Below are 23061 nucleotides of genomic sequence, written 5' to 3' on the forward strand. Positions count from 1 at the left end.
TCAAAAGTTTTATTTTTTTTACCACTTCATTAAAATATTATTTATTTATTATTTATAATTTATTTTTATTTTTCATGAGACATATTTGTCTCTCTTTTTATGTGTCTTTCTTCTCCAAGCAAAAACAACTAACCCACCACTCATGGCTACCACCAGGCACCACCCATCCAATGTCACCACCCTCACCCACAACCACGGCCTCAACACCTAGTAATCCACGGCCACATGGCACAACTCATGGCCTCAACCCACGGCACAACCCATTACAAATCATTGGAACCAACCACCGAATCAATCAACCCACACACAACCCAAAGCCACCCTAATAAACTCACACCCAGACCCAGGAAAACCACCCAAGGTTGCCGAAACCCACCCACATCCTAGACCCGATTCTACGACCTAGACCCGATTAACCCACACCCACAACCACAAAACCCACAAAACAAGTCCCAAACTCCACCACAACCCAAACCCTCCACAATCCACAACCTCCACCACAACCCACAAAACCCACAATCCAACCCACAAACACCACAAATCACAAACGCACCTCACAAATCACATACTCACGATGACAAATAGGGAGAGATGAAAGATTTGGCAGAGAGAGAGAGAGACAAAACGAGACGAGATCCATCTCAAAACCAAAATGATGAGACAATGCTCATCTCTATGTAGGCTTTGGTTGGAGTGCTTCGACATTGTCCTCATTCTCCTCCTCTAGCACCACCGCTCCGCTTGGTCCAAGTGGCGTCGGAGGTTGTTGGGTTTTGTGGAACCTAGTTATGTTTGATCCAGTTGACGACCTAACTTGACCTGAAATAATGTTGCGTGATTTTTAATGGGAGATTTTTTGAGACTTAGTCCATGGAGAGTCCGAAAAAAATGCCTAAAACTAGTCAAAATTAGGAACCGGGGGTAAATCTGATTTTGTCCTTGATTTGGTTTTAAAAACCATGAATGCATGTTCTTAGGGTATACGCAAGTAAAACCCTAGATACATTATCACTTGCACATTACCTGCAAAGTTTGGAACAAAAATAGTACTAGTGCACAACATTTTTACAACAATTATTGGTTTTCATCGAGACTTACTATTAATATAATTTTTTTATCTATCGGCTACCATTAATAACTTTCCACTTAAATTTTGTTGTGAAATTTTTGTACTTCTAGTTTTATTATTGGAACAAGAGTTACTATCTATTTGCCACGAAACATATGCTATGTGATTTTGAATCATGTTACTACCACGGTAGGAAAGATCACATTATTCAACAGCTAAGTTCTGTTCAATTCACTTATTTATTTTTGAAAATGATATGTTCACAATATTCTTATAATAAATCTTAAGTTAGAAGTTGTTGATTTTAATTTCAAATAAAATTACTTTTTTTACCCTTAAAAAGAAATTAGGAACGGCGATTGTCTGATTAATTACGGGCTGTCCCAGTTTGTATGGACCCCATGCAGGCAGTGGTCCCCCAGTCTACGCCTTTCCTTTTCCATATAAAGAATAGTGAAGTTTTCCTACCCCAAAATAATTAAAAATATTATACAATTGAGATTTAAAATAATAATATTATTATTATTATATAAAAAAAAAAGAGATTCAAAATAATAATTGAAATGCAATGAAATGAAATAAAATAAAATATCATAACAAAATGATAATCTCTGTGTAGAAAGTAGAAACAGCCATAAAACGCCATATATCATTCTGACTATCAAATCTCCACCCTTCCTTCCTTATCACACATATCTCTCTCTCTATATCTTTCTTCCTCTCTCATTTTTCTTTCTCACTATCTACTGGATAAGAGAGCTCTCAACTCAAACCACCACGTTAATGCTTATGCCTTCTTCATTATCCAATTTCTGATATGAACTCCACCGCTCCCAACACCATTACTTGCACCTTCTTCTAATTTACATTTTTAATTTACCTTATAGTTTTTCACATTGTTGGTCTAGCTTATATTACTAGCTCTAAATTGGTGCTCTTTTACTTCATAACCTTAAAAACTGCATTAAATAAAAGACCCTTTACTCTCAATACTTATAACAAGCTCTAGAGACTTTCTGTTCTGCTACCTGGTAATTACTCCTAAGCTCCATATATAAGCTTTCAAAGAAACTTCCTCCTATACTTTTATTTTTATTTTTTTATATTATATATTATCTTTGAGCTAACTTAATTCTATACTATTTTATTTTGGCATATGACACTGAATATGTTTTTAAATATTATAGGTTTACTTATAGAGTTTCAACTTCAACCCTTCAGCTCCTTTAGTTGAACAGAGGTCGAAAATGTCGCCCAGAAACAGTCGTGGAAAGGCCAAAGGAGAGAAGAGGAAGAAAGAAGATAAGGGTATTATGGTTATGGCTTCTGTTATTGTCTATTGATTGAATTAACTCTTTGCAGTTTTTGAACTAGCCTAGTTTTTCTTGCAGTTCTTCCAATCGTCATGGACATCATCGTGAACCTTCCTGATGAAACTTGTGTTATTTTAAAGGTTTGGTACTTTTTAAGTTCATGTTCTTTCTTCTTTTTCTTTTTGGTTCAATATATTCATGGCTTTTTAATTTTGAATTTTGATAATTCGATAATTGGAGGAGGAGGATTTAAATCGTGATGATATCTGTATTTTTGTTGAAAACACTAAATGTTAGAAATACCAGTTGAGTTACAAGACTACTGGTGGATGTTTTTTTTTTTTTTTTTTTTTTTTTTTTTTTTTTTTTAATTTATTTTATAAAAAAATTGATAATTAGTGGCATGTTTAGATGGAGGAGGAGTGGAGGGAAGTAGAGTAGAGTTGGCTAAAAATAAGTTAATTTTGTGCTAAATCTACTTTACTCTCACTTTTTCTCTCTCAATCCAAACGAACCATAAGTTTTCCAAAAAGGTATTTATTAATTGATATAAGTATCCGTCACTAGCGCTTACTTTTTGTGTATGTTTTATCAATTAGGAATCATTACTGATTGGTATATTGAATGCTTTGAATTTGTAGTGTTATCAATTGAGACATACTGTTGCTTGACTACCTTAATTGGTTAATTTAAGAATCAAAACTAAGCAGTCATAAACTAAAGTCCCTAACCAACTAATCTGATTTTGAAATAGGTTGTTAATAGGTACAGGTATTAATTAATTAATTATAAGTAGTAAACAGAGTTAGCAGCAGCAAATGAATCCAAATTGCAATTTGGCAAATATTAGGTCGGAAAGCTGAGCAAGTTGCAGTTGCACTCCAACACCATGTATGATTGAGTGGTTAAGAAGGTTCCGTAATTTGACCATATAGAAAGAAAGAAAGAAAGATATTTGTATTAAAAATAGCTGTCGTTTTTCTCATATTGTGAATTTTATCTTCTATGTTAAAGATAAACGCTAGCTTATTATTAGTCTTTGATATTAAAATGTTTATATTTATTGACACTGACAGGGAATATCAACGGACAGGATCATCGATGTTCGTCGCCTTTTGTCCGTAAGGACCGAAACTTGCAACATCACAAATTTCTCGCTATCGCATGAGGTAAAAAATTCCATACCAAATGTTTTTTTGTTTTTCCTATTCATCAAATTATATATTAATTACATTTAAAGCCAAATTTGAAAATTTAACCTGAGAGTGCAAAAAATTTAGCAATTTGATATTACACAAAAAATTATTTTATCTATCTTACATTGTTTTACAAAATACCTAACATTAGTAGTTACATCTCAACAGTCAAATTTTTTGACTTTTCTTTTGCAATTACAGCATACTTTTTAATTTTTAGCACCATTAATCACAATGCTAAATAACGTATATGACTTTTTTTTTTTTGACTTTTCTTTTGCAATTACATCATACTTTTTAGTTTTTAGTACCACCAATCACAATGCTAAATAACGTATATGACTTTTTAGCACCTCCAATCACGATGCTAAATAACGTATATCGGGAGGTCGGATTCATCATGTACAAGACATGTTTGTCTGCCATATGTGTTTTTTTTGGGGACAGAATCAAAATCACACGTCTCCATTCCACCGATGGTCTTTTGGGACATCATAATAACTTTGCAGTCACCCCTTCCTAAGAAAGTATCTAATTTTCGTGGACAAACTAAAAAAAAAAAAAAAAAAAAAAAAAAAATTAACATATATATATTTTAAAATTTTAATAATTAGACTGTATATTTTATATATCCCTAATATTTATGTTAATTTTTGTATCGGATGTCATTTGCCATTCAATTCATAAATTTATTTTTTATGCATAGTTTTAAATTACAAAAATTTATAATTTAAACACTTGATTGATAATATAGTTATTAATTTTTGACTTTTTAAAAACTTGCAAGTAAGGACGATATAAGAAGGAAATGTAATTCAATGATGGATTTTGGCAAACTTCTTACCTAATAAATATATATATTCAGTGGAGTTATAACCATTGACTATAAATTAGTTTGTTGCAAAACTTTGTTCTTATTGTGAGTACGATATAACATGCATCCAACTCATATGATACCACTTGCCTGTCCATACAAAATTTTATTGGTTGTTTAGATAGAATCAAAGCCTCCAAATTTTATAAAATGCACTTTTTCAAGGAAGTCTAGACCTACAATTTAGACTAACTAACAAATTATTTTTTTTTGAGAATCTACTAACTAGCAAATTATGACTATTCATGTGTCTACATTGAAATTTATACAGGAACCTTGAATGAGATAAAGATAAACTCTAGCTTCTTGGAATTTATCAATTAAATAAATCATCATAATCCAAATTAATTTAACTTCATCATAATTCAAATTAATTTATTTGTTACAACTTACGACATAATATATTCACCCAATACCAATGAAAATAAATTAGAACCCCACAACTAAGTTCTACGATTTTGTCAAAATACTCATTCTTAATTTGTACTAAGGATCATGCAATGGAGTTGAGTATAACAAAATTTTAAAGGTTCATAATTTGTTCTTTTAATTTCTTTTAATTTTGTTTTTAGCAGTTTTCAAGTTTAAGCTTAATATTGTTGACCTAAATTATGTGTTTAGGCTTGATTTATTTTCTGCCAAACAAATTTGAATTTTAATATGACCTAATGGATTAAATTCTCTTTTTTTTTTTTTTCATAAAAAGTAAATATGACAAAAAAAATTTCCAGTCTATTCATAAATATACACTATTGATTAATAACTAAATTATAGTGTAGATTATCTTATGTAACTAATTAGATAGATTAATTTTCATTTGTTACTCTATGAAAAAAATTTCATTTATTACAAAAATTAAATTTATCAACCTTATATATTTAATATATAAATTCCATAATTGTATTTGTATTATCAATAACTTAAAAATAATAAATTTATATTTATAAACGTTATCAAACTTAAAGAGTATTTGTGAGTATATTTTATACATCTAAACAAACAAACAAACACTGTATATACCCCCTCAAAAAAAAAAAAAAAAAACTGTATATATATATTATACATACATACAAATAGAGTTTGAGGTTTTTTTTTTTTTTTTTTTTTTTTTTGTGTGTGTGTGTGGGGGGGGGGGGGGGAATGAAATAGAGTTTGAGTTTGTTCATGAGTTGTCATATTTAATAATTGGGCTTAGACATGGACTTAAGCTTGGTTTATTTGCTAGAGAAATCATCATAAACAAGGTTTTTATTATTTATTTATTTTTTATTCTTTTTATTTTTAAATTCAAATAAAATTTAAATTATTTATAAACAACTCAATTAATTTAAAGTCTTAAATGTTGGAGTAAGAATGCACTCATAACTAAATAAGCAAATAAGCATAATTATTTTAAAAAAGAACCAGATATTTATTTATTTATTTAAACTTTTACTTTTTGTCACACCTTTAAACAAATAAACTAACAGTTAATAAGTTTAACCAAACGCAAAACCCACCAGATTTTAGTACCAGAAAAATATTTGTGTACCTTAGTTTGTCATTAGTATATGGTTGAGGGGGAAGAGAAATAAGAAATGAGTGCTAATGTTTTTCTTTTTCTTTTTGTGATCATGTAATTTCTTATTTCTTAAAGTGAACTTAAAAATAAAAAACCAAATATATATATATTGATAGTTATCTTTAGAGATGACAATTTTTTCCCGTCCCACTTAACCCGCCTCTCCCCACTTCGCCCAGCGCGGGGCGGGGATGGGGCAAGATTTTAGCTCCGTCCCGCATTGTTAAGGGTTATAATTGTAAATTTCTCATATCTTAAAACCCTACTATTTAAACAAATATATCAATATTATCTTATTTTATTCTATCCAACGTGGTTTTCTCCGTTTATTATATTATGTATTATACTATGAGATTTTTAAATTTTTTTTTTTTTTAATTATGATTGTCTTGTTAAACACTTAGATATATTATTCAATTTTTTCTAAAAATTGATTTGATTTGATGGGATAAATTTAGTTGTACTTTTAAATATATTTTTATTAATGAAATAGGTTTCATTAAAAAAATTATACTAGTTGTAGAGCAAATTAACAAAAAGTAGAGTTTTACGGGGTGAGACGGGAATGAGAGAAGATAAAACCATACGGGGTGGGGGAGATATACCCCATCCTTCGGCCCCACCCCATTGTCATCCCTAGATATCTTTTTTTTTCTTTTTTTTTTTTAAAAAAAGAAAAGAAAAGAAAAGAAAAGACAAGAAAAGGTAATTAATATATATATATATATATATATATATTATATTAGGGGTAAAATAGATATTTGGTAGTTAATCTTTTCGAGCTTGCAGGTGAGGGGGTCACATTTAAAAGACACGATGGACGTTTCCGCACTGAAGCCCTGTGTACTCACTCTGGTCGAAGGTAACTAAAGGAACTTACAAAACTCCAAACGGCGCCGTTTGTCTTTGTTTTACAAAAGCGAGAAACAAAAAAACGACGCCGTTGGTATTATATATAATTATATTCGTGTGAACTGACCGGGGGGGAAATTGCAGAGGAGTACGATGAAGAAGAGTTGGCAGTGTCGCACGTTAGGAGAGTGTTGGACATCGTGGCCTGCACGACCAGCTTTGGCGCGTGGGGGTCGTCGAAGAACAACAGCCCTAAATCCGATGAAAATGCAAATGCAAATAAGTCGAAATCCGATGAAGAGGAAGAGACGACGAGGCATTCGTGTCCAAAGCTCGGAACCTTCTATCACTTTTTCTCTCTCTCCCACCTCACCCCTCCTCTCCAATGTACGTTATTTTATTACACTACTGCTTTACTTACTATGTAACTCACTCTTTCTTTCTTATTTTTTAGTTTGAGTTTCTCTTAATTTTTTAAGATTAAACTACACTTCTTCTCACCTTTAAAAGTTTGATGTACCACCGCCGTGACTTTGGACGACACTCACTACACAAGTGTTTATGGGGGTGTGAGACAAGGTCCGGTGCTTAAGTTTCTAGAATATACATTTAGATTACACCGGAGAATTTCTATCTTGTATTTAAAAAAAAAAAAGTTTGATGTTTTTATTTCATTTTTTTTAATTAATTAATTATTATTATTATTTTTTTAAAGTTTGATTCCGTTTTCATATTGCCACTTGCGGTAACCTTATGTTGACATATAATTAAACCATGGTCACCCATATAAGAGTAATGGTGTCACCAAAATTGGTACAATTTTGTGCCACAGGGGACTCCCCACATGGCGAGTTGTAATTAGTGAAAGTGTGTTAGTGGGTCATATGGGGACAATATGAAGATGCATTTTCACCAATCACAACTTGCCATATGGTGAGTTGTGGCACAAAGTTGTGCCAATTTTGGTGATACTAGCATTATTCCCCATATGATATGGAAAAGGTTTTGAACTGCTTATATATATCTTTATCAGACGTGAATTTTGAAATTTCAAGAAGATTAAAGATCCTAGCAATGTTATTAATCAAACGTTTCAATTTCAAGTTTTTGTAGTATAAAATTATGCATAAAAAGTAATTTTATTGACTGAATAGTAAAAAACATCCGATTTGAACAAAATTTGACATATATGTTAAGAACATAAGAAATATGTAATCTAATAGTTAGATTTTTAAAATTTACATCTAATAAAAAGATGTATGAGATATTTGAAGGGTTTTTCTCCAAACTAGTTTGGAAGAAACTTTGTTCATAATACCGAGTATCACGAGGTTACTAATGGAAATGAACCAATATCAATCTGAAAATGGAATCAAAATGTAAAGAGGCCAAAAGAAAACCAATCAAAGGACAAAAAGTGTAATTTAATCTAATTTTAATTAATTAAAGAATATTGAAGATGATGTGATTTGGCATGAATAATGTGAATGCTGTTGGCTTGGGTGCAGTTATAAGGAGAGCAACAACGAGACGGCAAGTCAATGAGATTAATTCAGCTGCTGATCATCATCTTTTCTCCTTTGATGTAACACTTTCTTCCCATCTATCATAAGTATAGTGTTGCATATATATATTTTTTTCCATTTAGTTTTAGATGTTTGTAAACTTGGATGGGGTTGTGTTTGTTTTGGTTTTGTTATTGGTCAGGTGAAGCTTTGCAATGGGAAGTTGGTTCATGTGGAAGCTTGTAGGAAGGGATTTTATAGTCTTGGAAAGCAGCGAATACTAACTCACAACCTTGTTGATTTGTTACGACAGCTTAGTAGGGCCTTTGATAATGTTAGTTCAGTTACTTTATTTTGCCAGTTCAATCCTTTTTTCATGATAATTTTCTGTTACTTTTATTCATTTTTAGTTTGATTATGTTTAAAATTCAATAACTAAACAAAGAAAAAGATAAAACACGGATCACTCTCTGAAATAGATATAAGCTTTGCAATTGCATCTTGTTGGTATATTTGAACAGCCTATACGTGTTCCAAGTCTAACTTGTTGAAACAGAAGAAAGAAGAGGCTAACAGGAGATGTGCAACTCTCATATATTCGAAAAAATGCTGCAACAATGAGCATGCTGCATTTGAGAAGCTTTTGCTTGATAATGTCAAGTAATAGTGCCTCACTAAACAAGATATAAATATTTGTGTAGTGTTTCTACCAAGTATAAGATGGTGTTGAATTCTCTGTCAAGGATGTTGGGATTTTTTGAATTATAACCATGCATTGTTTGAATCTAAAGGAATGTTGACTTGGTATTTTTTTGGTCATATGTTTTTCATAAATGGAATTTCTGGCTATATAGTCTCTTCTTCAACTTGCAATATATTTTAGTTTATTCTTTCCTTTTGCCGCATTCTTATTCTTTTGAATGGTAAAGAATTTGGTTGTTGCTCATATTACAGGCTTACAATGATCTCATGAAAGCATTTTCAGAGCGCAACAAGGTAACATTTTGAAATTTATTTTCTATTTCATACTTGCTTTGACTGACATTGCCAAGTTTAATGACTTCTCTGCCATTATAGTCAGTTGGTTCCCATATTCTATAAATGAATTTTCTTCTACCACCTGCAGTTTGGGAATCTTCCGTATGGCTTCAGAGCCAATACATGGCTTGTTCCTCCTGTTGCAGCACAGTTGCCCTCAGTTTTCCCTCCTCTCCCAGTGGAGGACGAAACTTGGGGAGGAAATGGAGGTGGTCTAGGAAGAGATGGAAAAAGTGATTTGATTCCTTGGGCTAACGAGTTTCTGTTTCTTGCATCTATGCCTTGCAAGACAATGGAGGAGAGGCAGGTTCGAGATAGGAAGGCATTCCTTCTTCACAGCCTATTTGTTGACGTTGCCATTTTCAGAGCTGTCAAAGCTGTTCAGCATGTAATGGAACAGCCGGATTTAATTTGTTCTGTTTCAAATGGCGAAATTCTTTATACGGAGAGGGTTGGGGATTTGAGCATCATGGTCATGAAAGATGCATCCAATGCGAGCTGTAAGCTAGATACTAAAATTGATGGAATTCAAGCAACCGGAGTGGATGAAAAGAATCTAGCAGAACGAAACCTACTAAAAGGGATCACTGCTGATGAAAACACTGCTGCTCATGTAAGATAATTTCTAAAAAATGTAATTGATCAATAATACTTTGTAAAATTGGTACAATTCAGGTGATTTTTGCTAAAATGATTGAAGAATGGGTTGCATATGAGTGCAGGACATTGCCACTCTAGGTGTTATCAATTTACGATATTGTGGTTATATCGCAACAGTGAAAGTTGAGCAAAGAGAGAATGTCAAGGGCAGCAATCCATCTCAAAGCATTGAACTCCTTGATCAACCTGATGGAGGTGCCAATTCTCTTAATATTAACAGGTACTTTAGCCTTAAAATGTTTAGTACTATCATAATCCATGAAGCCTGTTTGGTACAACTTGATTTTCACCTTTTTGAAAATGGGTTGTTTATAAAAATTGGACCTAGTAAAAAGCGAGGATTTAAAAAGTTGTAATTTGAAAGAGTGCATTTTCAAACTGCTGAAACAAATGGGCCCCATATCACCCTTACACAGTTTTTTACATACCCACAAGTGGAGAATTCATGATTTTTGTTGTGAGCTAGAAGTTCTAATGCTAATGAACTCAGCTATTCCTTCTGTTGAAACATCATGATGGTCTTATATATGAATTAAGGTCTATCCAAGGTTTTGAGGTTATTTATTTAGATAATGAAGGCATGGTAATTGTAAGCCAATAGAAGAAACTGACTTTGCACATATAGCACTGGTCAGTAAAACCCATGCCTCTCTTAATGAGATTAGAGAATTATTACTAACTCTTACATCCTTTAAGGCTTTAGCCTATATTACTTTATTGCTTTTTTTGATTGCTATGTATGTTTAATATACATATTCATATTCTTTATCTCTCTGTCTCTCTCTCATAAATAAAGAATATTTCAAAAGATTGCAAAAAGGAAACCCCTAGTACATGGGATAAAGATGCATATTTGTTCATTTTACAGCTACAGTTCCATATATTGAACCGTACTTTATTATCTGATGGCATATGGTCCTTTTGTGGCTCTCTTTCAGTCATTTGGATGTTGTACAGAGTCTAATTATTACTTTGTTCCTTACAGTTTGAGATTGCTTCTTCACAAAACTCCACCTCCAGAGTACTATAAGCCTGCACCACATATGCAAAGTTTGGAGCATGAAGAGATCAATGCTTCCCGATCTTTTGTAGAGGGGCTGTTGGAAAAAAGTCTTGCTAAGCTTGAAGAGAAGGAACTAGGATTGGACCATGTTGTGAGATGGGAGCTTGGAGCCTGCTGGGTACAACATTTGCAAGACCAGAAAAATACAGGTAAGGATAAGAAGCCATCTGGTGAGAATGCAAAGAATGAAATGAAGGTCGAGGGACTTGGGACAAATCTTAGATCCCTTAGGAACAACAGGAAGAAAACAGATGGAATCAATCTCAAAGGGCAGTTTGAAAACTCTAGATCGAATGCAGAAGGTGTTATTGGGGAAGCTGAACATTCTATATTGCCTTCCATAGAATCTCAGCTTGAAACCAATGCAAAAGAAAATGAGCTTGCCATGAAGAGGGTGTTGTCTGAAGCAGCCTTTGCTCGATTACAAGAAACAGAAACTGGCCTTCATTGCAAGGTAAAATCTTGTACGTGTTTTTGAAGAGCATATCTCTCCTTGTTTGTACCTTAGGGTCTGAACTAATCTACAATATGTCATTGACAGTCTTCTCAAGAACTGATTGACTTGTCCCAAAAATATTACACTGAAGTTGCTCTTCCAAAACTGGTAATTACTGAATATTATTTGTTTGATTGTTCTAATCAATCTGCCTATTAATATGGTTATGGTGATTTACTTCAAGTGTTTGTCATGCAATTCAGGTAGCAGATTTTGGTTCATTGGAACTCTCGCCAGTTGATGGCCGAACTCTAACTGATTTCATGCATACTAGAGGCCTTCGAATGCGTTCTCTGGGGCATGTTGTAAGTGCCTTATTCTGACCCAGGCTTTTGATGCTTTTCTGTTACATTTCTATCTACCTAAAAGGGATCTATATCCTTCACTTTGTTCGGTATCTTGGGTTCCTATTGCACTTTGATAGTACTCGTTGTACTTAGGGTAATATCCACTTCAGCTTTTTGGAAAATGTTGTGAAAGAATTGAAAAAAGAGTAACAAACCTTGTCTTGGTCTGTAATTTATGTTTGGTCCTCTCATTGCTGCATTACTGACTGTAGAAACAATCTTTACTAGCCTGTTGATGTCTAGACTGCACCAGAGACTGATCTTGCTTCTTCTATTTGCTTCAAAATTTAGCCTTTCATTTTCCTTATTGCTACATCCAAAGTCATTTGTTGTTGTTGTATTTTATTATTATTATTTTTAATCTTTACTCTGGAACTGTTAGAAGATTTTGTATTCTAGATAAAAAAGAGAATTTGACTATAATTTATAACTTTGAGATCAAATTCTACATGTTTTTCCTTACTTAAAGATGCTCGCCTCTTTGTTTTCTTTGTAGGTCAAGCTTTCAGAAAAGCTACCACATGTGCAGTCACTGTGTATTCATGAGATGATAGTACGAGCTTTTAAGCACATTCTTCAGGCAGTGATTGCTGCTGTTGACAACACAGAGAAAATGGCAGTATCAATAGCTGCTGCATTGAATATGATGCTTGGTGTTCCTGAAAATGAAGAGTCAAACAAATCGTGCAATGTCCATTCCCTTGTCTGGAGATTGCTGCAGGTCTTCTTGAAAAAGAGATTTGAATGGGATCTTAGTAGCTTGAACTACAAAGATATTAGAAAATTTGCAATTCTACGTGGATTATGTCATAAGGTACATAACACTAGACCATAAATTCCAGAGTTTGAGCAATATCCAGAATTTTATTTTATTGTCTGTGAATTTGCACTTCGTTAATTTATAAAAGGTTCATATATTTTTGGGATTTTTGCGGTTGCATTGGATTGAATTGTATGATATATCGTTGGCAATTTACACCTTTTTTTTTTTACTTGAATGCTTCAATCAGTAACAGGGGGAATGGAAAGAGTTGGGACACGCATAGGTCTGTTTGATGTGCATCATGAATTGATGATTGTGATTGCTTACTCTTAAAGCCTTTTAAATTATTCATTATAGTGTAGTGCAAGAAAGCACGGACATGGCAATTTGCCTGCCTTGCCTGTGTCGGATGCATACGGGACATGGCGTACGCCTGGGACACAGCTGCACGCGTGCCCTTTTTATTTTATTTTATTTTAATAATCAGACACTGCTGGGACATGGACAGGACATGGCGAGGAGGGGAAAAGAAAACAGAAGTAAAAACCCTAACTTGAATTTTCTTGATCTCTTGATCTCTCTCCTTCTCTCAGTCTCACACTCTCACGCTGATCTCCTCTTGCTTCTCTTCTTCTTCTTCCACTCATGCCGATCTCACCTCTCTCAGCTTATTCTTCTCTGCACATTGTTTCTTCTTCTCTGCCTCACTTTGCCGTTGCTGCTTTTTTGTCTTTTTCATCCCATCTGTTCCTTCTTTCTTGTATTATCTTTCACTAACCCATTTTCTTTGTTTTGTATGCCAGCTACCCTCTGTCCCAGCATGTGACTGACAATTTATTAAATAACCTTAAAGGTTGTGTGCAAAGTTTGAATATTTTCAAAGCACAGAAAAATCTGCCAAAACATTAATTGTTTTCTTTCTTTTCCTATAAAAATTTCCTGAAAATGGTTCATTAAAAAATGCCCTAAGGGCATCTGTTAACTATTCTATTTTTACTATTATTGAATTGAAATGTTGGGTTAAGGCCTGTGTAAAAATAAACAAAAACATTGAAATGATTTCAAGAGAAATAAATAATTTAATAATTTGATCAAATAATAAGATTACCATGGTTCAAGAGAAAGTAATAGTATTGACTCGGAGACTTTAATATTTTAAATGAGACATAAATTTATAGGTTTATATATCCCTGTTGCACCCGTATCCTACTTTTTCAAAAATTTCCGTGTTGCTGTACCATATCCGCACCCGTATCCGTGTAGGTGCTTCCTATACGTGCTACTGAATTTGATGGCCATGTGCATCTGATTAGATTATTTTTGGCTGGGTGGAATGATGGCTACCAACTACTGTGATGTGTTCCTTAATTCATGAATTATGTTAACGCATTTTTCTCCCTGACTCCATTTTTTATATGTAACTTTCTATAATGCTTAGGTTTTATCTAATGTATAAATAATGCAAAAAAAAAAAAAAAAAAAAAATTGATATTTTGATCAAACTTGGGGAAATCATGGCTGGAAAACAATAGGTATAGTATTTTCCATGTTTCTAGAAGTTGATAGATCATAGGTGTTATAGATATCAATGGAAGATGAATGCTGCATCACTAACAGTTCTTCTGTCCCTCACCCTCCTTTTCTCTCCCTTTATAGGTGGGTATTGAGCTGGTTCCAAGGGATTTTGACATGGATTCTCTGAACCCATTCCGGAAATCAGATATTGTCAGCTTGGTCCCAGTGCATAAGGTGATGAAGTAGACAAATAATGGAAACATGTTCTCTTTTATTGTGTGTCAGAATTGATTTTGTTTCTACAGATTTTGTATTCAAGTGCATTTTCTGCTTCTTTGCAGCAAGCAGCATGCTCATCAGCGGATGGGAGGCAACTCCTGGAATCATCAAAAACAGCTTTGGATAAGGGAAAGCTTGAAGATGCGGTTTCCTATGGGACAAAGGTATAAGGTTTCCAAAAGCACATGGATATACTTTTATTGCATGACACTATATATAAGGTGTATCAGAAGCTATTCTTTGTCTCTTCCGTATCAGTATTGTAGCGTGTTACCTGCTTTACTTTTCTGATTTTTGCAGGCTCTTACAAAACTGGTAGCAGTTTGTGGTCCATACCATCGAATGACAGCAGGGGCTTACAGCCTCCTTGCTGTAGTTTTGTATCACACTGGAGATTTCAATCAGGTCTTTTTGTAGTCCCTTTTGTTTTGCTTTTGCTGGGACATCTCTGCATATGTATAAGTTTAGTGTTACTCTCCCAAAACATTGTTGAAAATATTCTTAAATGCCCATAATAAATTTGTGCTTTAGTCTCTGGTATACTACATACTCACCTGAACTACAAAACACTTTATATATACATTTCTTTATAGTAGTGGTTTTCAAGTCATGTTAATTCAACAGTTTGTCCCAATCTCAGGCCACAGTTTATCAACAGAAAGCTCTGGATATCAATGAGAGAGAACTAGGTCTTGATCATCCAGATACAATGAAGAGTTATGGAGATCTTGCTGTCTTCTATTACAGACTTCAACACACAGAGCTGGCTCTAAAGTATGCTTTGATCTTGCATATTTTGATATTAATGTCTAAATCTATGTTATAATCTTTGTGGTTTGTACTTTTCAGTTTTCAATCTGGTATCTGACTCACTGTTGTGTAATGGTTACCCTTCATGGTCTATGTGATGCATTCTCTACTTTCTTTCTTATGCTGATAATGTATAAAATTACTATAATAATTATTGGAATTGTCATTTCCTTTTTTAGTGATTTATGCCCTACATGTTTGGTATAAATTAGCTGTTTGGGCTGGTCTCTATCTGTTATGTTAGGTTTTGTCAAATGTCAACATGGTTTACAAGTGTTGTTCATCAGGTATGTAAAGCGAGCACTGTATCTTCTACATCTCACATGCGGTCCATCTCATCCAAACACTGCTGCAACATACATCAATGTGGCTATGATGGAGGAAGGCCTAGGGAATGTGCATGTAGCCCTCAGATATCTCCACAAAGCTCTGAAGTGTAACCAAAGGTTACTTGGGCCAGACCATATTCAGGTTTTGTTTGTTTATTTTCTTTCTTAATCTTGGCTGAAGCGTAAAGTTCATTTAATATATAATTTCTTAAACCGATGGCAATATTAGTCTATTTAATGAGATATGGTACACCTGTTATCTGCAACAATAGTCTATTTAATCTTGGATTATTCTGATATCTGCAATGAGATATGGTACACCTGTTAAAATGTGTCAACAAGGGGATAGGCTTGCTATTCAAGTGAAGATCCTAATGCAAAGTAGGTTCCCTTTCAACCTATCAAACATGAATGAAATTTGTTAATTATCATCATTTGCTAAACCTGGTGTTTCTCCGCAAAAGGGGCATATCAACTCGTTTAGGTACATTGGGCAATCTTTTCGAAAACAGAGAAAATCATTTTTGTGCCTTAATATTCTAAAATGACAACTATTACATTTTTCAAAACCTAGATTGCGAATAATATCTGCACTGGTAATTTTTTTCTTAATAAGTTTTGGCTCCAAGGGGAGGGGGAAGGGGAGATGTGAACTAGCGACCTCCGCTTTATGAAGCAAGATTCTTATCTCATTTAATGATAGCCCCATCTAGATACCTTTTAACTAGCGCCATTCAGCATTAACTTGTATTTTTGATTGTTTTTCATTCTTATCAATGAAAAAGCATCTCTTATGTGATCAAAATCATGTCAAACATTTTTCTACAAGGGGTTTCTGTTAAAAGACTACTTAACTGGACAACAGAAACAGAGAGAAATTCATTACGGGCACTCAAGTAGTAATAATCTTGATGTCAGGTGGTAGGCAGTTGAACAACATACAGGGGCTATTTCTACTGGAAATGCATATTTTGTTGTGGACTAATGAATGGCCTCTGAAACTCCATTTACACTTCATCCATGCTTGCAAACTAATTGTTTTACTCTACCTCTGGAAATTTTATTCTACACCCAAAATTTACATAATATTTTCTTTATACCTTTTGAGAAGTAATTTCCTCTTTTGATTTCACTCCAGACTGCAGCAAGTTACCATGCAATTGCAATAGCACTCTCATTGATGGAAGCATACCCTTTGAGTGTTCAGCATGAGCAAACAACCTTGCAAATTCTGCGAGCAAAGCTGGGTCCTGATGACCTTCGTACACAGGTATCTTCTTAGGTTCTGGCCTTTCCCCTGTAGTCATTTAGTCATTGTGGCTACTTTAAACTGCAAGTGCTCATTGACTTAGAACATCTTGGCCACATTTCATAACTACTAAAATATACAGGAAATTTTACTAGCATCCATTATTAGTGAATTTTCTAAATTTTCTATTTAGTTATTTAATTATTTTAGTTTTTCCCTTCTTTTCTCTCTGGTAAACTGTTTTATAATTTGTTTATATCTCAATTTTGTTATCCATAGTAATTTTATATTTTGTAATCAAATACTGCAGGATGCTGCTGCTTGGCTTGAGTACTTTGAGTCCAAGGCTTTTGAACAACAAGAAGCTGCACGAAATGGTACTCGGAAGCCGGATGCATCCATAGCAAGCAAAGGCCACCTTAGGTAAGTTAGCATTGTCCTTGGATACTGATAATTTGACCCATGCCAATTACTATTAATGTGTCATGCATGCAGTTTACTCTGCTACTTTATTGACTAATCAGTCCCTTGTGATGCCTGCTATTGGTATGGTTGCTTTCTTAATTACACCATTGGTATGCAGATTCCTTGATAACATTGAGCTTTATGCAGCTGTTCTAGTTTATTGGCTAGTCACACTGATTGGATGCATTGTTATCATGTAGTTGCTTTCTTAATTTTCCAATATATATAAATTACAAGCAGGAACTTTAGCCATAGTGATAAAAAGTTCTGCCAAGTAGCGTATTCCTAAAAAATTCTTTTCATTTAGTCTTCAACATCATCAAACCTTTGAATTTATGTCAAAGTATTAATTCATTATCATGTGTTAATGGCTAGATAGATGCATTTATTTCCATGAGTTAATTAATTTGTCCAGGTATACATGCCGAATTTCATGTTAATCAGATGTTATTTACTATTTAATCAAATATTTTACAAAATAAAAAATATAGATATTTTTTTAAATCTCTAATCGTCTTAATATTTTTTTGCAACTATGGAGAATATAAAGAGGCAATGTAATATCTAACCAAAAATTTACATTTTTTTAAAACTCATTTTAGTGACAAATAATATACAATTGAAATTCATTTCCCAAATATAATTGATGACATGTAATATAATCAAAATTAATTTCTGAAATATTATAACACATAATGAGTATTATTGAACCATAAAAATAATTTCTTATTAAGATTTAAAAAATGAACTAATAGCGTACACGCACATTCCGCAGAACATCAGCTAATTGATATTAAAAAGTAGAATCTATTCCAAAATCTTAACTTTGGAAATGTAAACATGGAAAAAGAGTGGGACCAGGTAATCTAACAGTCAATTGCTTCCTCGAGGATAATCCAGTCACAAGTCTTTCATGTTGAATTGATTGAAAATTTCCTCTGTACATTACTCATTTCGGCTTTTCTGTGAATAATATACTTTTGAAATACATATTTAACATAATTAATCAGGTCAAGATGCTGCACTGGAATATTTAGCCAAGCGAACCTGTTGAAGTGTCACTATCATGCATATGTGCTATAATGAAGTTTGCTAGAGACTGATTATATGACACTTTCTTTGCTAACACACACATATTCTTGTTAGTAACTAATGATATGATTTATAAATCTGGCAGTGTGTCAGATTTGCTTGACTACATTAATCCAAATCACGATGCCAAAGGGAGAGATGGAGCAGTAAGGAGGAAAAGCTATATTGCAAAGGTATGTTGGAGCCTAGATCATGTTTGGTCAAAATTAATTTAACCCATCATTGAGCAAATGAAATCTGGAATAAACTTAAACCTGTTTTCCTTTCCACACTGATAGTACGTGAAGAATTCTCCTAGTGGTGCTGTTGACAGATGCATTTTCAAGGAAATGATTGCTTGTCATGTTAACAGCACCTTTCATTGAATGGTTAAGACCCATTAAAAAGGAAATAACGAATGTATCTGGCCCAAATCTTAAATTAACCAAGCAGCGGTAAAAATTGAGTTTCCCAGAAGTGAGCTTTGGCTGAAGCTTCTCATCTGGCCTAACCCATAGCACCAAACTTTAGTGGTCTGAATCCTGAAATAGATGGCTCTCTATTGTACTGTACAAGCCTGTGAATTCTTAAATTTTACACCCGGTGATGTAGAGGAAGGATATTAGGAGGAAACATTCTCTTCCACAAATAGGTACCATCTCTTTTGGCTAGAAGGGACAACTTTTCCACCTTTTAGGTACAATAGAAGTTGTAGGAGGCAGAAATTTCCCCTAAAAAGAGATTCTTTTCTTGCTCCTGGGCATGAGCATAAACTTCTTAGCCCATCAAGGGTGAATGCCTCTAAATTACCCAGCTAGCAGGTGGGGTCAGCTGCCCATGGTTTTATTGGCTAGAGGTGAGTCCAAAGAGCTCTTCTTTAGAAAGGTTCCCTACATTATTAAAAAAAAATAAAGTAAAACCTTTTTACTAAAAACAGATGAGGATGGGAATGCTCCAGTCTAGATTGAATGAGCTTCAAAATATATTTAGCTTCTATCAAAAAAGAAGCCACGATGGCTCATAGATTGAGGGGATAGTTTACTAGGCAGACTGACTCATCTGTATGGGAACCCTCTGCCTGTACCTAAGATGTATTTGCATTCTTCAAATGACTGCCAATATGCAATGTCCCTTGTATGTATACACCTCTGTACTCACCTGTCATCAATATATTCAAACAAACTCAATTTTCTTTTGCAGGTGAAGGGAACATCTCATCAAGATTTAAGCCCACGAAGTTCTGATGAAACTACCAAAGAGGAGATTTCAGATGAAGAGACGCCTATACCTGAAACGGAAGTTAGTGCAGATGCTAACCAGGAGATTAGCCCTGTCCCTGTTGAGTCCCAACAATCTGTCATGGAAAAGACTGTAGAGGAAAATCCAAATATTGCCCACGAAATCTTTTCTGAAACACATGCTGAAGGAGAGGATGGATGGCAACCGGTTCAAAGGCCAAGATCAGCTGGCTCATATGGTCGGCGACTGAAGCAGCGGCGTTCAACTATTGGAAGGGTCTATAGTTATCCAAAAAAGAATGTGGACACAGATATAGAGTATTCTCCGGTCAAGAATACTCATAAGACCAGTAAGTATTACCTATTAAAGAAACGAACAACTTCACATGGGAGTTATACAGATCACCAAACATTGAACCCTGCCCAAGGCACCAAATTTGGACGGAGAATAGTCAAAACTGTAACATACAGGGTCAAGTCAATGCCTTCATCTACCAAAACTGCTACAACAGAGACCCCTGGAAATAGTGGTGAGCTTTTCAGTTCTCCGTTATCTTGTCCAAATTCTGCGCCAAATGATGTTGGCCCAGTGAAAAATTCAATTGTCAGTCTTGGAAAATCACCTTCGTACAAGGAAGTAGCATTGGCCCCACCAGGTACCATTGGTAAATTGCAGATCTGGGTGCCCCAAAGTGATTTTCCGGATAATCGAGAACTTGTCTTTGGAAAACATGAAGAGGAAATGAATGACGTAAAAGGAAATGACAAATTAATTGGATCAGAGATGGAAAGTGTATTTGAAGAAAAAAAAAAGAATTCTATACCAAATTCCACAGATCACTTAAAAGAGGAAATTGTGGTTGTTGAGAAGAAAGAAGACACTCTGTTAACTGATGCAATGGAAGATAATCCTTCTTTGGTGGCATCAGAGAGCGTGGAAGGACTTGAATCTGGTAGAGTTGAGGTTCAAGAATTGGTAGAGACTGGCATAATTGATGGCATGCCAAATGGTATTGATTCTCTCAAAAGGGAGATGAGTGAGAAGGATTCATCTACCAGTTCTGAAACCCAACAAAATTCACAATCTACCTGTCAAGGAGTAGAGGATCTGCAGGAAAAACCCTTGATTCTAAATGCAGGTGATGTAAGAGGATACCCCAATAAGAAGTTGTCTGCATCAGCAGCTCCATTCAATCCGTCACCAGTCATTACACATCCGGCAGTTGCCATGAATATCACTCTTCCTTCTGGTCCTCGTGCTGTTCCAGCTATTGCACCCTGGCCGGTAAACATAAATGTTCACCGTGGGCCTGCTGTCCTACCCACAGTTAATCCAATTTGCTCCTCCCCTCATCATCCATACCCGTCACCTCCACCAACCCCAAACATGATACAAGCATTGCCCTTTATGTACCCTCCATATACTCAAAGCCAAGCAGTACCAACCAGCACATTTCCTGTGACGAGCAGTGGCTTTCATCCTAACCATTTCACATGGCAGTGCAATGTGAACCCCAATGTTTCAGAGTTTATTCCTGGTACAGTTTGGACTGGCTGCCATCCAGTGGAGTACTCTGTTCCTCAACCTGTTGTTGAGCCGATATCTGATCCCATGTTGGAGACAAAACTGCAGCCTGATGATTCTGGAAGCCCAAGCTCATCTTCGATCCCGCCAGTGGACATTGACAATGTGGGGGAAGCTAGGAAAGAAGTGAATCTTCTAGCATCAGAGGAAATGCAGAATGGAAATGAAGTTGCTGAAATCGGACTGGAAAATGATAAGGAAAATGGTCACCCTATTCTGTCTAGGGTTGAAAAAAATGCTCTGAGTGAACCAAGTCAGAACAATAGCTCAAATGATGATGCTGGAAAAAGCGGTGAAAGTAAGATTGATGGTGAAAAAACCTTAAGCATTTTGACTAGGGGGAGAAGAAACCGAAAGCAGACTCTTAGAATACCAATAAGTTGGCTCAATCGACCATATGGCTCACAGTCTTTTAAAGTTATTTATAACAGAGTACTCAGGGGAAGTGATACCCCTAAGTCTTCCAGCTTTCCTTCAGGAGATGATTGTACAGCTAGTGCCTCATAACCCCATCTTTTCTTGTTTGTCAAGTGTAGCAGGATTGTTGAGAAAAAAGAAGATAAAGACCTTTGTGTAATACATGAAAGGGACAAGAGTACCTTGGATCTACTCTGGCTCCTATGATCACAATATGCCTTGTCTTATCAGTTCCTGATTGCACCACCTTTCCAAAATAATTTTAGGTGAGTTCCCAATGATCCAGATTCATAATTCTATTATTATTAATTTTCTATAATGCTAATTTATTAACACTTGGGAAAAAAATTTCCGATGCTTTTATCTGAGTCAAGTCTACTGCCTACCTTGGATCTACTCTGGCTCTTATGATCACAATATGCCTTGCCTTATCAGTTCCTGATTGCACCACCTTTCCAAAATAATTTTAGGTGAGTTCCCAATGATCCAGATTCATAATTCTATTATTATTAATTTTCTATAATTCTAATTTATTAACACTTGGAAAAAAATTTTCCGATGCTTTTATCTGAGTCAAGTCTCCTGCCTGCAAAAGGACATTGATGATGAAGGAACAAAGGCTAATTCCCTACATAGGTATTGTCTCATCAATTGTCTAGTATGTATGGGCCTTATTGAAGAAATGAAAGCCATCATAGGCTAGGTCTTCTCATTTGGTGGAAATTAGTTTTCATTCTTCTATCCTACAAATGATTCCATAAAGCATTATGAATGTATCACGCTTTTATGCTTCTGTTGAGACCTAACTCATGTCATTTGAGGTAGCATCCTGTTAAGTTTTGTTAGTCTTGGCCAAATGCAATTAAATTATAACAAGAATGGAATCAATTAAGCTTTTTTAGGACTAATGTATTGTTTGAATCAATTAAGCTTGTACTTTGTAATATTGAACTTGTATTTTCATGGTCTGATCATTGGTTTTGCTTGACATGCAGGTTTACAATAGGAGAAATTTACCTTGGGAATTCAATGGGCATTTTTTTGAGGTGACAATTTTGGTTTCTAATATAGTTAGGAAATTTTGACAAATTTGGTTCACAGCATCTATAGACAGAAATCAGTACTTTTGCCCCTCCATTCCAAACAGCAATGTTTTGATAATTAATTTGGTAAATTATATATGACTTCATTTTTTAATGACTGGGTTTTACTATTGTATTTCTTTATCTGAATTCTTAGTCTCTATTTCCTTTAGTTCTTGATTAGATTGTATTTGTTTCTTGTTCACAGTGTTCACCATTGTGAACATGATGTTCAATTATTTTCAATAAAAGTCTTATTACCTATCAAAAAAGAAGAAGAAGAA

The 23061-nt window shown here is 34.5% G+C and overlaps 1 protein-coding gene across 5 annotated transcripts; it reads left to right on the forward strand.

Moving 5' to 3' along the window:
- The first annotated feature begins 1744 nt into the window (after nucleotides 1-1744).
- LOC126721156 (protein REDUCED CHLOROPLAST COVERAGE 1) lies at nucleotides 1745-22892 on the forward strand. 5 transcript variants are annotated; one of them, XM_050424175.1, is made up of 27 exons: nucleotides 1745-2100; nucleotides 2257-2377; nucleotides 2461-2522; nucleotides 3459-3551; nucleotides 6803-6875; nucleotides 7010-7252; nucleotides 8374-8450; nucleotides 8573-8704; nucleotides 9325-9366; nucleotides 9497-10021; nucleotides 10131-10288; nucleotides 11054-11585; nucleotides 11673-11735; nucleotides 11831-11932; nucleotides 12471-12788; nucleotides 14394-14486; nucleotides 14594-14695; nucleotides 14832-14936; nucleotides 15172-15305; nucleotides 15629-15812; nucleotides 16809-16940; nucleotides 17230-17342; nucleotides 18562-18649; nucleotides 19656-21961; nucleotides 22070-22165; nucleotides 22274-22331; nucleotides 22691-22892. In XM_050424175.1, exons 2-24 carry the CDS (start codon nucleotides 2317-2319, stop codon nucleotides 21783-21785), a joined length of 5562 nt encoding a protein of 1853 aa, XP_050280132.1. In that variant the 5' UTR covers nucleotides 1745-2100; nucleotides 2257-2316; the 3' UTR covers nucleotides 21786-21961; nucleotides 22070-22165; nucleotides 22274-22331; nucleotides 22691-22892. The 5 variants fall into 5 exon arrangements, with proteins under 5 accessions (XP_050280132.1, XP_050280133.1, XP_050280134.1 ...); XM_050424176.1 differs by having other exon boundaries at nucleotides 2291-2377; XM_050424177.1 differs by lacking the exon at nucleotides 22274-22331.
- Nucleotides 22893-23061: the final 169 nt, after the last annotated feature.

The sequence above is a fragment of the Quercus robur genome, chromosome 4 (assembly GCF_932294415.1).
Source record: "Quercus robur chromosome 4, dhQueRobu3.1, whole genome shotgun sequence".
NCBI classification, from domain to species: Eukaryota; Viridiplantae; Streptophyta; class Magnoliopsida; order Fagales; family Fagaceae; genus Quercus; species Quercus robur.

Excerpts from the sequence above, each read along its gene's own strand:
- LOC126721156 (XM_050424175.1), top strand. The coding sequence starts at position 2,317 with ATGTCGCCCAGAAACAGTCGTGGAAAGGCCAAAGGAGAGAAGAGGAAG. Across the intron at positions 6,876-7,009 it reads TGTACTCACTCTGGTCGAAG|AGGAGTACGATGAAGAAGAG; the intron begins GTAACTAAAGGA and ends GGGAAATTGCAG. Across the intron at positions 17,343-18,561 it reads GCAAGCAAAGGCCACCTTAG|TGTGTCAGATTTGCTTGACT; the intron begins GTAAGTTAGCAT and ends TAAATCTGGCAG.